This window comes from Bubalus bubalis, chromosome 2 (assembly GCF_019923935.1).
Source record: "Bubalus bubalis isolate 160015118507 breed Murrah chromosome 2, NDDB_SH_1, whole genome shotgun sequence".
Classification (NCBI taxonomy): Eukaryota; Metazoa; Chordata; class Mammalia; order Artiodactyla; family Bovidae; genus Bubalus; species Bubalus bubalis.
The window spans coordinates 78,580,799-78,595,146 of NC_059158.1; the positions used below are offsets into that span (position 1 = coordinate 78,580,799).

General features: G+C 37.8%; 1 protein-coding gene across 8 annotated transcripts in view; it reads right to left on the reverse strand.

The window, feature by feature from the left end:
* The window catches only part of UBR3 (ubiquitin protein ligase E3 component n-recognin 3), a 200,227-nt gene that overhangs the window by 95,125 nt on the left and 90,754 nt on the right, over positions 1–14,348 (reverse strand). For all 8 annotated transcript variants that reach the window (XM_025275209.3, XM_025275194.3, XM_025275200.3 and 5 more), the window contains exons 18-20: positions 13,959–14,100; positions 11,912–12,008; positions 791–932 (exon numbers count right to left, since the gene is read on the reverse strand). In XM_025275209.3, the coding sequence (XP_025130994.2) occupies positions 791–932; positions 11,912–12,008; positions 13,959–14,100 (381 nt within the window). The remainder of the gene's footprint in view (positions 1–790; positions 933–11,911; positions 12,009–13,958; positions 14,101–14,348) is intronic.

The following is a 14,348-nucleotide window of genomic DNA, read 5'->3' on the forward strand; positions in this document are numbered from 1 at the left end:
TAAGTAAACACTGAAAAATGTCTATAAAAGATCAAAACTATAAATATCCTTTTAATAAGAAAAATATTCTATTTTAGTTTAAAAATTAAATTAAATTAAATTAAAAAAAAGAAAATATTCTATTTTAATTAAAAAAAAGAACATTTTAAATTATTTTACTGAATTATTTTCTTAGAAATGAATGAAAATAAACCAATTGGTTTTTTTTGAGGCCCATGTCTAAAATTTTAACAGGAGTAATTTTTGCAAGTAAAATGAAAAACTGATCATGGGGTAGAGTTAAAAAGAATAGAAAGTATAGAAATCTAAAAGCTGTACTTGTTTGTATCTCAAACATTAAGAAAAAAAAAAAAAATGTCTGCTAAATTTAATATATTAATTTTCTTAAATAATTTAAATAATACAAATGTAGTGATTGGAAATTTGTTAACAGATAGGCATACTTTTTACTTTTAAGTTAATTTTTAATTTTTCAAATTCTAATTAGAAGAAACAATAGTTTTTTTTTTCTTTATATCTAATCGTATAATAATTCCTGTCTGAAACTGATAAGATGAATAGTTTCCCATAACAAATGGTGTAGCTCTGTTATTTTCCAACTTAGATTTGAAATTACAAGAATACAATTCACATACATGTGATTATGACATATCCTCACACACCTTAAATATATAAATACACTTTGCTTTATAAATGGTACTTTTATGTTCATATTATCTTTTGGCATTTTTATTTAAGAATTATGGTAATAAACTCTAATCTAGTCTTCTTAGTCAAATTACTACTGTACCTTGTAAAGCAGAGTGAATAGCACAATGTGTAAAGTTTTACAGTGCAAAAGTCTCATGAGACCTTTATAGCTGGGGTGGAGTGGTGTCCTTTTCTTATAGGGTGGCCAAGGATTTCCAGGGAATTTTCCACTCTGTTTTAAACTATAAAAATAAAATAAAACCAAAATTAGATGACAGACACAAGATTAAACTGTGATTTAAATGGTGATTCTATAGCTTCAATCACATACGATACATGCTACTTTAGCACTTGTAGTAACTTTATGTACAGACCAGTGAATTTCCTCTACCTTTTTCTGGATATACCATACTATTGATTCATTACTATTGAATTCACAGCCAAGAGCACTGTAACAGCCTGAACAAAGCTTATCTAACAACAAATCTTCTCTGTAAGGCACATCAAAGCCTTCTTGCCCTCAGTAACACTACATGGTGCTCTGGTACTCCATGTGGGAGACATTCTAAACAGCAAAATCACCAAAGGACAAAAATTCAAAAACACAGCGCTGAACTGACCATGAAGAGGACCCTTGTCTATAGTATGAGCTGAAACAAGAGGGCAGAGTTTTGCTTTTTCCCACTTGAATCTAGGTGCCCTCTGCACATCCACACAAATCGTAAATAACCAGTAAGGTGCTCTGAGTATTGATTCAAGGTTTACAAATAAATTTACCAAGTAGTCAAATTAGAAAATATAGAATTTGAAAATAATGAGGATCAATTGTATATGACAGAATTAGCATTACAAATCAGTGAGAAAAGCATGGATTCTTCAGTAAATAGTCCTGGAGCTGGTTTTCTGAAGGGGGAAAAAAATAAATAAATCACTACTTCACTCCATAAAAATCAACTCCAGGTGGATTAGAGATCCAAATATAAAAAAATAAAACTTGAGAACTAATAAAATTTAGACAATCTAACCAAAAAGCCATCAAAGATAATCCATACACCACTTTCAATGCAAGAATCATGAAGGGAAATTAAGTTTTTTTTTAAAGGTTCAATTTCACCCAGTAATCCAGAGAATGTAAGTCATACATTCAGCATTCAAAGTTAAAATGACATAATGAACATAAATATTTAATTTTACTTTCACTCAAAACTCCAATGACAATAATAGTAACAGTATTTTTTTTTTTTTTAATGAAAAGCACAGGATGAGGAAAATCCAAAAAGGCAAAGAGAACGAAAATTTTGTTAATCGGAAAGCAAATGGCTATGTGGATGATTCTAGTAAACCTAAGAAAGCCAAATCACAAGAAGGCAAGGGGGAAGGCTGAAAATCAACCCCAATTACTCTGCAGAATCCTTAAAAAGCTCAGAAACTGGAAGCACCTGGTACCTCAATAATTGGGGGGTGAGCGTGTGCTTGCGTGCTCAGTCATGTCTGACTCTTTGTGACCCCACGGATTGTATGTAGTCCGACAGACTCCTCTGTCCATGGGATTATCCCAGCAAGAATACTGGAGGGGGTTGCTGTTTCCTCCTCCAGGGGATCTTCCCAACACAGGGATCAAACCCGCCTCTCCTCTGTCTCCTGCTCTGGCAGGTGGATTCTCTACCACTGAGCCCCTAGCAAGCTGGAGTTGAGGAGACAGGAGGCTAAAATGAGGACTGGATGAAACTGCTTCACCCCATCCCAATAGAATTCTAGCTGGAGAATTCATCTCTGAAGAAGGTAAAACACAAGCACAGTTTAGGGTAGGAGGACATGCGGTTAAAGCCATCAAATGCATTTTGATTCAGAATACTTAGGCTTTGACTCCATTTCATTTACAGAATAACGGCAGTCAGACCACTATATTCTGGGCAATATTTGAAAATACTTCTTTGAGAAATCTTACAAAACCAAAATAGTTTCAAAGAGACTAACATAGGGGCTTCGCAACAAACCTGCTTGCTCAAATCACCCCAGAGTAAAGCTCAGGATCCACAACATCCACCAAGGCACTGAGAGCTAGCTCTTCATCACAAGCAGCCAGAATTATAGATATCCTAAGAATGCCTCTAACATGAAAGCTAGAGACTTAACAGTAGAAGACTCATCTAAAGGGAAAAGGATATTATGTAAGTAGGGGAAAGAAAATCTTAAAAATAAAAATAAAAAATTACAAGAAGAGGCAAAATGGTTTCCTGTTAAACCTATATAATGTAGGTTTGGAAGGGGAAAATTGGTGCAGCCCACATACCCATATTAGCAGAATTTCCTGACATCTGAATGAGACAAGAACACTATAAAAAGCAAAGAACTAATTCATAGTCTGGTCTCCATACAGGAGTTGATTTTTCCTGAATATCTTCTGAGACAAGGATAGGCTAAGCTGGCGCTTTAGGCATTTCAAGATCTTTCTGTCTATGGGTATGCTGAGAGCAAAGGGACACTCTTAAGATGCTGATGTGATTCTTCAACATAACATTGATTAGAAAAAACAATACAGACAAGAGAAAGAAAAGGAAATGGCAGCTTCTCAGGAAACTGCTGAAATTCCAGGATGTAGCCATAGAATTTACTCAGGATGAGTGGGAATTTATGGACATCACTCAACGGGAACTATACTTGGTCTTCCTGGGTCCTGTCTGTAAGCCAGACATGGTTACATGGTTCTTTTGCTTTATGGAGCAAAAGAAGGATCCCTGGGACGTGAAGGAAATGGAGACAACAGCCATACATCCAGGAACTGGGGCCACCACCCAAGCGGAGAATGGTGACGTTGGGATGAGCTCAAGATTTCTGGGGCACCACCCTATTACCTTACCACCAACCAATCAGAAAAAAGTCACATACCCTGTAGCCCTCCCCCCAAATTTTGCCTATAAAAACTTCTCCCTAAAAACCATACAGGGATTTAGGGTTTTCTAGAGCAGAAGCCTCTTGTTCTTTTTGCTTGGTCCTGCAATAAACCCTTCTCTGCTTAAAAAAAAAAAAAATTACCATTAACATACCAGAGAAATAAGTTGCATCTATGATTCAAGAAGAGGGTGTCATTACATTGCTTAAAAAAAAAAAAAAAAAAATGGTTTCTATATAATACTATAGTGGCTACATATAAGCATAATTTTTAAAATAATTCCAATAGTATATAATAAAATGTTTTAATTATTATATTTCATTTAGCATAGAAAAGCAATTTTTAGCTTTTGTTTGCTTTAAGCACTGGGCCCCTAAATATGCAATGCTTAGATTAATAAAGTGTTCTGACATAAAGGTTATATATTTGTTTAAGGCAGCAGGTAACATCATTTGACTGCTCTTTTCAAAATCATTAATGGAATAATGTAAACAAAAAGCTACATGGCAAAAAAAAAAATTTTAAGTGACTCAAACCAACACCTAATTACTGACTGCTGCTGCTGCTGCTAAGTCGCTTCAGTCGTGTCCGACTCTGTGCGACCCCACAGATGGCAGCCCACCAGGCTCCCCCGTCCCTGGGATTCTCCAAGCAAGAATACTGGAGTGGGTCGCCATTTCCTTCTCCAAATTACTGACTAGTTTGAGACAAAAATGACACATATAAACTCATACAATGTACTTTAAAACATAGGCCAACAACCATTAACCTTCAAGATGGGAAGCAACATAAGTATCAGCAATTAGAGTTCAAAAAAATTTGCTTTCCAGCTGAATTTAAAATAACCACTATATAAAAACCAAATTTGTCTTTTGGAAATGGCCTAGATAATAGTTCCAACACTGCCATTAACAAACATATTTCACTGAACTTCTCTGGATCACAATGTCCTCGTATATAAAATATAATACTAAATTGAATAAATGGTTTTCCAACTGTTGGTTTGTTCTTATTGGGTTTTGTTTTATTTTTCACTTTAAAAGCTGAATTGTCCATTAAAGGGTATTTTGGAAGGGAGTAAGGAAAGCGACGGGCGCACTAAGCGTGGCCAAGAGGAGCTATCCCACGTCCGAGGTCAGGGGCAGAAGACGGGAGGACCCCATGCCCAAAGGGCGGTGGCCATGAGGAGTTACCCCACGTCCGAGGTCAGGGGCAGCGGCCGAGAGTGCCAGGCTGCAAGGGCGCAGGAACGGCTGAGAAGAGCTACCCAAGTCTGAGGTCAGGGGCAGCGGCCGGGAGGAGCTATCCCACGTCCAAGGTCAGGGGCAGCAACCGGGAAGAGCTATCTCATGCCCCCACGCCCAAGGCCAGGGCCGGTGGCCTGGAGGAGCTACCCACCCCGTGAGCCCAGGGGCGGCGACTGAGAGGAGATACCCCACATCCGAGGTCAGGGGTGGCGGACAGGAGGACCAACCCCACGAACGAGGCCAGGGGCGGCGGCAGGGAGGACCAACCCCACGTCCAAGGAGCAGTGGCTGCACGGGTGCAAGACGGCCTAGAGGAGCTATTCCACGTTCAAGATCAGAAGGGGCGGCAGTGAGGAGATACCCCTCGTCCAAGGTAAGGAGCAGCGGCTGCACTTTGCTGGAGCAGCCATGAAGAGATACCCCACGCCCAAGGTAAGAGAAACCCGAGTAAGATGGTAGGTGTTGCAAGAGGGCATCAGAGGGCAGATACACTGAAACCATACTCACAGAAAACTAGTCAATCTAATCACACTAGGACCACAGCCTTGTCTAACTCAATGAAACTAAGCCACGCCGTGGGGCCACCTAAGACGGGCAGGTCATGGTGGAGAGATCTGACGGAATGTTGTCTATTGGAGAAGGGAATGGCAAACCACTTCAGTATTCTTGCCTTGAGAACCCCATGAACAGTATGAAAAGACAAAATGATAAGGATACTGAAAGAGAAACTCCCAGGTCAGTAGGTGCCCAATATGCTATTGGAGATCAGTGGAGAAATAACTCCAGAAAGAATGAAGGGATGGAGCCAAAGCAAAAACAATACCCAGCTGTGGATGTGACTGGTGATAGAAGCAAGGTCTGATGCTGTAAAGAGTAATATTGCATAGGAACCTGGAATGTCAGGTCCATGATTCAAGGCAAATTGGAAGTGGTCAAACAAGAGATGGCAAGAGTGAATGTCAACATTCTAGAAATCAGTGAACTAAAATGGACTGGAATGGGTGAATTTAACTCAGATGACCATTATATCTACTACTGCGGGCAGGAATCCCTCAGAAGAAATGGAGTAGCCATCATGGTCAACAAAAGAGTTCGAAATGCAGTACTTGGATGCAGTCTCAAAAACGACAGAATGATCTCTGTTCGTTTCCAAGGCAAACCATTCAACATCACAGTAATCCAAGTCTATGCCCCAACCAGTAACGCTGAAGAAGCTGAAGTTGAACGGTTCTATGAAGACCTACAAGACCTTTTAGAACTAACACCCAAAAAAGATGTCCTTTTCATTACAGGGGACTAGAATGCAAAAGTAGGAAGTCAAGAAACACCTGGAGTAACAGGCAAATTTGGCCTTGGAGTACGGAATGAAGCAGGGCAAAGACTAATAGAGTTTTGCCAAGAAAATGCACTGGTCATAGCAAACACCCTCTTCCAACAACACAAGAGAAGACTCTACACATGGACATCACCAGATGGTCAACACAGAAATCAGATTGATTATATTCTTTGCAGCCAAAGATGGAGAAGCTCTATACAGTCAACAAAAACAAGACCAGGAGCTGACTGTGGCTCAGATCATGAACTCCTTATTGCCAAATTCAGACTGAAATTGAAGAAAGTAGGGAAAACCACTAGACCATTCAGGTATGACCTAAATCAAATCCCTTATGATTATACAGTGGAAGTGAGAAATAGATTTAAGGGCCTAGATCTGATAGATACAGTGCCTGATGAACTATGGAATGAGGTTCGTGACATTGTACAGGAGACAGGGATCAAGACCATCCCCATGGAAAAGAAATGCAAAAAAGCAAAATGGCTGTCTGGGGAGGCCTTACAAATAGCTGTGAAAAGAAGCGAAAAGCAAAGGAGAAAAGGAAAGATATAAGCATCTGAATGCAGAGTTCCAAAGAATAGCAAGAAGAGATAAGAAAGCCTTCCTCACCGATCAATGCAAAGATATAGAGGAAAACAACAGAATGGGAAAGACTAGAGATCTCTCCCAGAAAATTAGAGATACCAAGGGAACATTTCATGCAAAGATGGGCTCGATAAAGGACAGAAATGGTATGGACCTAACAGAAGCAGAAGATATTAAGAAGAGGTGGCAAGAATACAAAGAACTGTACAAAAAAGATGTTCATGACCCAGATAATCATGATGGTGTGATCACTCATCTAGAGCCAGACATCCTGGAATGTGAAGTCAAGTGGGCCTTAGAAAGCATCACTACAAACAAAGCTAGTGAATTCCAGTTGAGCTATTTCAAATCCTGAAAGATGATGCTGTGAAAGTGCTGCATTCAATACGCCAGCAAATTTGGAAAACTCAGCAGTGGCCACAGGACTGGAAAAGGTCAGTTTTCATTCCAATCCCAAAGAAAGGCAATGCCAAAGAATGCTCAAACTACCGCACAATTGCACTCATCTCACAAGCTAGTAAAGTAATGCTCAAAATTCTCCAAGCCAGGCTTCAGCAATACATGAACCATGAACTTCCAGATGTTCAAGCTGGTTTTAGAAAAGGCAGAGGAAACAGAGATCAAATTGCCAACATCCTCTGGATTATGGAAAAAGCAAGAGAGTTCCAGAAAAACATCTATTTCTGCTTCATTGACTATGCCAAAGCCTTTGACTGTGTGGATCACAATAAACTGTGGAAAATTCTGAAAGAGATGGGAATACCAGACCACCTGACCTGCCTCTTGAGAAATCTGTATGCCAGGAAATATGTAGGTCAGGAAGCAACAGTTAGAACTGGACATGGAACAAGGAAAAGGAGTACATCAAGGCTGTATATTGTCACCCTGCTTATTTAACTTATATGCAGAGTACATCATGAGAAACGCTGGACTGGAAGAAACACAAGCTGGAATCAAGATTGCCGGGAGAAATATCAATCACCTCAGATATGCAGATGACACCACCCTTATGGCAGAAAGTGAAGAGGAAATAAAGAGCCTCTTGATGAAAGTGAAAGAGGAGAGTGAAAAAGTTGGCTTAAAGCTCAACATTCAGAAAACGAAGATCATGGCATCTGGTCCCATCACTTCATGGGAAATAGATGGGGAAACAGTGGAAACAGTGTCAGACTTTATTTTTCTGCAGATGGTGACTGCAGCCATGAAATTAAAAGACGCTTACTCCTTGGAAGGAAAGTTATGACCAACCTAGATAGCATATTCAAAAGCAGAGACATTACTTTGCCAACAAAGGTCCGGCTAGTCAAGGCTATGGTTTTTCCTGTGGTCATGTATGGATGTGAGAGTTGGACCATGAAGAAGGCTGAGCGCCGAAGAATTGATGCTTTTGAACTGCGGTGTTGGAGAAGACTCTTGAGAGTCCCTTGGACTGCAAGGAGATCCAACCAGTCCATTCTGAAGGAGATCAGCCCTGGGATTTCTTTGGAAGGAATGATGCTAAAGCTGAAACTCCAGTACTTTGGCCACCTCATGAGAAGAGTTGACTCATTGGAAAAGACTCTGATGCTGGGAGGGATTGGGGGCAAGAGGAGAAGGGGACGAGAGAGGATGAGATGGCTGAATGGCATCACTGACTCGATGGACGTGAGTCTGAGTGAACTCCGGGAGTTGGTGATGGACAGGGAGGCCTGGCATGCTGCGATTCATGGGGTGGCAAAGAGTCGGACACGACTGAGTGACTGAACTGAACTGAAGGAAAGCGAGATGAGCCACCTTCACTTTTTTAGCCCTCCTCTTGCTATTGCCCAGCTCCCTCTTTTAGTGATGGCCCCCAAGACATTTCTACAGAAGCTGGAGAGAAGATCTTGAAGGGCTTTTCCAGCAATTTTTCAGCAAAGATCTAAGCATCACACAAAGAAAATGGCTTATTTTCACTTAAAACTCTCTGCACAAAAAAATTTAAGAAACTTACTTTTCATTCATTTAGCAATTACTGATTGTCTACAAAGTGCCTAGTATCCAGGTAGATTCTGGAGACACAGCAGCCTTAATTTACCTACTCATTTGCTCCATAATTCTTCAAAACACCTTTCTATTACCTTCTTGAAATAAAAAAAGATCACACTAAGTAAAATCAGTTTCACCACTTTTGTTCCTTAAAACTAAAAGAAGATGAAAATGACCAATAGCCAATAAGCCCCACACTTTTCCCAGTTGTGTTATAATAAGAAGTGAACGAGTCAATTATGCCATCATATAAGACATATCAATAAAAGAAAGAGATGTTATATTTCATATACAAAATAAATTTCAAAACAATTAAGTTTTACATAGAAACAAACATATTCTTCATATCCATACTTATTTTAAACATACAAAATATTATTGGGTTACTATAGTTTGTGCATAAAATTTCACAGATTTACATGAAAATGATTTTAATATGAAGCTAACGTGTATTTCTCTGTTATTATTCTTTCATTTTAAATGAAAGAATACTTCTTTAAAACTTCTTTAAGACAAACTTCTTTAAAACAAAGATTTTCAAACTGTCAAGAAACATCGCAACATTTCAGAAGTATTTCTAAGAAACTATAAAGGCATTGTACAGGAATTCAAAAGCAAAATGAGGAGAATGAGAGAATGAGAAAAAATATAAAGCAAAATAGGAGAGAGGAAATTTAATAAAAACAGTTCTAAGAATATGGTTTTCTCTATGCAAAGCAGTTATAAGTCAAAATATGACATGGTTCTAAACAACTAATAACACAAAATAAGTCAAAAATACAAGGTACCTACAAACAGAAAAGGTTACCTGTATGTCAGTATAGGTTTAAACCAGCTTTCTCAACCTTGACACTAATGACATTCGAGGCCAGAAATTCTTAGTTGTGGGGACCAGACTTAGCCTATGCTACATGTCAGTTTTAACCCTCTGAAGTCTGTAGACAATAGCAAATGTCCCCTGAAGGACAAAATTCATTCTGACTGGGAACCACTGGTCTAAATGAAGGAAATTAACTTCTCAAAGCTCAAGTAAAAATCTTCTATTTGAAAAATAAAAGACCACAGTTCTCTTTGCTTTACAGAGTACCTGGCATATAATAATGCACTCAGTAAATGCATGTGTGTGTTCAGTCGCGTCTGACTCTTTGCGACCCCGTGGCTGTAGCCTGCCAGGATCCTGTGTCCATGGAATTTTCTAGGCAAGAGTACTGGAATAGGTAGCCATTTCTTCCTTCACGGGATCTTCCCAACCCCCGATTCAAATGCAGATGCCCTGCGTCTCCTGCACTGGTATATGGATTCCTTACCACAGAGCCACCTGGGAAGCCCTTACTCAATAAATGTGCATTGTCAAATTGAATTTCACTTTTAAAACTGATTACATTAAGTATTTAATGACTCTTTCAAGGCCTGGAAAGCTTCAGGCCAATCCTCGTCCAAATTGCTATGAATTATAAAGTAAAGCAGAATAATAAAATTAACTATATATTTAATTCTTATATATTCAGTGACAAGCTACCATGCACTCCCCCTGAAAAAAGGCAGACCCACTTAAGACAACAAACAGTATTTATGAAGGCCAGACTAGGTTTTCCATGGAAATGCTTCCTCCCACCCATCTTTCATTTTCAGCATGAACAATTTCAAATTTATTTACTCAATGAACAATACTGTGAATGTCTATTATGTGCCAGCACTGAGATACATTCTGAAGATATAAAAGAGAGAGAGACAAAAGTAACTTCCTTCAAGTAATAACAAACAAAAAAGGCAAAAAAAAAATAGTTGTAAAAAGCAAACAAATAGTTACACAACTATACAAAAACTCTATAAAGAGGTTGCTAAGAAAGGAGAATCTAAGGCTATCTCCCCAAGAGTTTTAGAGAAAAGTAGAGAGAAATGCCAAGCTAAGTTTTGCTTTTTGTTTTTGTCTTTCTTGGGGTGGGGCTGGGGAGTGCAGAGCATGCTAAAATTCTACACTATAAACTTTCTTCAGATGTATCTATGATGGTTCTTAAATTCAACATATATCTATTACTGCAAAGTCTTGGCAAAGAGAAATTTCAATTATACCCAATATCTGTATTTACACTTTGATAGTTATATGAACAAATATTTTCTCAAGTTCAAATACATTTAAATCATTTTAAACTTGTTTTCAAAATGTTTGCGCACAAATGAACTTAGCACAAATAAAAGATGATATTCTATAATGCTCAGCAATACGTTAACCATTTAATGTTTAAAAACAGGAGGAAAATAAATAAATAAATAAAAACAGGAGGAAATACTGGGTTGGCCAAAACACTGATTCGGGTCTTTCTGTAAACCCTTATGGAAGAACCTGCACAAACTTTTTGTTGTTGCTGTTGTTTAGTTGCTCAGTCGTGTCCAACTCTGTGCCAACCCATGCACCGTAGCCTACCAGGCTCCTCTGTCCATGGGATTACCCAGGCAAGAATACTATAGGGGGATGCCATTTCCTCCTCCAGGGGATCTTCCTGACTTAGGGATCAAACCTACATCTCCACATCTTCTGCACTGGAGACAGAGTCTCAACTAGTGACCAGCAGCAAAGCCCTCGTATGAACTTTTTGGCCAATACAATAATACATTAAAAAGCAATCTACAATAATATATAAAACTGAATTCTCCATTAAAAAGATATCCTCAAAACCTTTCTGCAATTATCAACATTTTAACTATTTTGTTAAACATTTACATAGAAAATTCATTTTACTTTGGCTATTTTCCCAGTTGTTAAGAACACAGCAATGTTACCACACTTTTTGTAGTTACCCATCATCTCTGATATGAGACCATTTTATTCTTTTAACTTGTGCCTCCTCTACTGGTTTAAAAGTAGAACAACACAAAATCAAGCTTTGCAATCCACTGGTCAAATAGCAACTAAATAAGTTTCTTATTTTTTATGCTTATTAATATTTTCTATAATAGATTAATGTCAGATTTTGGATCAAGATCTAGAGAACATAAATCTCAGCCATATTCTTTTTTAATCTTAAAATATTTCTTTCCTCTAAAGATTTTAAGTATACTTTAATGAGAGCATTATCACATTTGTGCTATAACTGAATTTTTTTTATAAACAGAAGACATTCATTATTATACTAATCAATATAACAGACTTACAATGCTGTGTATCTGTCCATTGCAGACTGCACGTCTCTACGGTAAACTGTTCGAAGAATGACCATGACGGGGTCAAATTCGTGATCCCAGACTTCAGCTATCATTCAAAAGAGAGAAGAAAGAAAACACTGATGACTTCTTAGGAATCAAGTCAATCTCTAATGACTAACTGTGCGTGCATGTTCAGTCGCTCAGTCGTATCTGACTTCTCTGCAGCCCCATGGACTATAGCCCGCCAGGCTTCTTTGTCCGTGGAATTTTCCAGGCAAGAATACTGGAGTGGGTTGCCACTTCCTCCTCTAGGGGATCTCCCCAGAGATCGAACCCATGTCTCCTGAGTCTCCTGCATGGCAGGTGATTCTTTACCATTGAGTCTCTAATAACTAATTACATTTCAGTATATCTTAAATTTAAAAGATGGTAAAGTTTAATTTGACTGAACTTCCCTGGTGGCTCAAGGGTGAAGAATCTGTCTGCCAATGCAGGAGACACAGGTTTAATCCCTGGATTGAGAAGATCTCTTACAGAAGGAAACTGCAACCCACTCCAGTATTCTTACCTTGGAAATCCCACGAACAGAGGAGTTTGGCAGGCTACAGTTCATGGGATCATAATGCAGTAGGACACAACTTAGCAACCAAACAACAACTTTTGGAGCAAGGAAATGGTAAAACAGACGAGAAGCTATGTCCACTACCCACACTCATTTTAACAAGAGTAGGTCTGCTTTTATTGCTTTTGTATAATAAATTCATTTAAGGCTTAATTCCCCAAAACTACAAATTTATTTTAAACACTTTTTTTTAAAAAAAGGTTAAAAACAACTTATCCATTCCAACTCTTATTTTACAAAGAAGAAGTCAAATCCAAAGATAAAAAACTGACTTTCTCAACATCACACAACTAGCTGATACAATTCAGTATTATATATGAATGTGACACTCAATTTCTTGATTCTAATTTCAAATGTCCAGTGTTCTGCCTCAGTGTCTCAAAATTTACTGTATGTAACAATCATCCTATAGAGATTGGTAAAAAAGCAGATTTCCAGAATCTATTCCCAGAAATCTAGACGAGAGCAGATTGGGGTTTAGGCATAGAAAATTACATTTTAATAAGGACCCCAACATGAATAAGTCTGACAAAGGTATCGCTCACATCACACGTTATTAATAAGCTTAGCATTCTACTTCTAAGCTCATCTAAATTTTAGATACAAAGGGTTCTCTACAATAAAGAAATACTGTGCTTTTCCAATGGAATACATTCCAACCAGAGATTCTGGATTGTTCTTGCTACTTTTGTGAACTCTCTGAAAATTCCCACATGATTAGGCTTATTTTGGTGCCTTTTATCAAACACAGTACATGTTATTTACAACTTCAAAGTAGACATCATTTTTTCACTTAGACAACAAGTGTCAGGGGTGTAAGAAACCTGTAACCTCTACTTTCTTCAAAATTTTAATTTAATGAATATGTGAAAGTGAAGAAGAAAAGATCATGGATCAAAATTTCACCTACTTCTGGCTTTTGTCAAGCATGTCTCTACAAATCCAGGGGAAAGACCTTAGAAAACCAATCATTTAAGGAAAAGGTTTCTATGTATTTACAAAGGTTTAAAACATATGAGAACATTATCAGTATTCCATATAGATTTTTAACTGTTTCAAATTAAATTTAGGGTAGTGACAACTATTTCAAAATCAAATTTAAAGGGCAAATACACTCAGAGTGTTTTTAAGTATATATTTTACATCATACTTTCAAGTTCATTCACTTACAAACATAAACTGGTGTTCATAGATAAAGTTCCTTTGTAATTTGGACTCATCTCAGAAGTCTTACTATAACATAAATCATAGATTTTTAAATAAAAGGAACCAATATCACAGTATACTGAAAAAGACAAACATACATGTTTAAGAAAGTTGAAGGGGAAAACCAAAGCTAAGGAAATAAAAGGCAAACATTTTGTTTCAGTATACACAACAAACCTTCAAAAAAACCTGATATTTGAAAAAATACATTCATAGATATAAACGTACCTTTAGGAGTATACATGCCTTGTTGCATAGAACCTCCAGGTTCAAAAACAGGAGCCTTAAAATCAGCTACCGCTGATAAAACTGATTCAAAGCTATAACTTCCAGGAATAATACCACTTTTAGGATTTGGATTTTCTGGAATATGATGCATGTGTCAAGAAAAAAAATTAATAACTAAGATTTATAATCTTATTAAGGTATTAGTTTCCAACTTTCTTTGCTAAAATATTCTTGTCTTGAGAACCCCAAGAACAGTATGAAAAGGCAAAAAGATAGGACACTGAAAGATGAACGCCCCAGGTCAGAAGGTGCCCAATATGCTACTGGAGATCAGTGGAAAAAGAATGAAGAGACGGAGCCAAAGCAAAAACAACACTCAACTGTGGACGT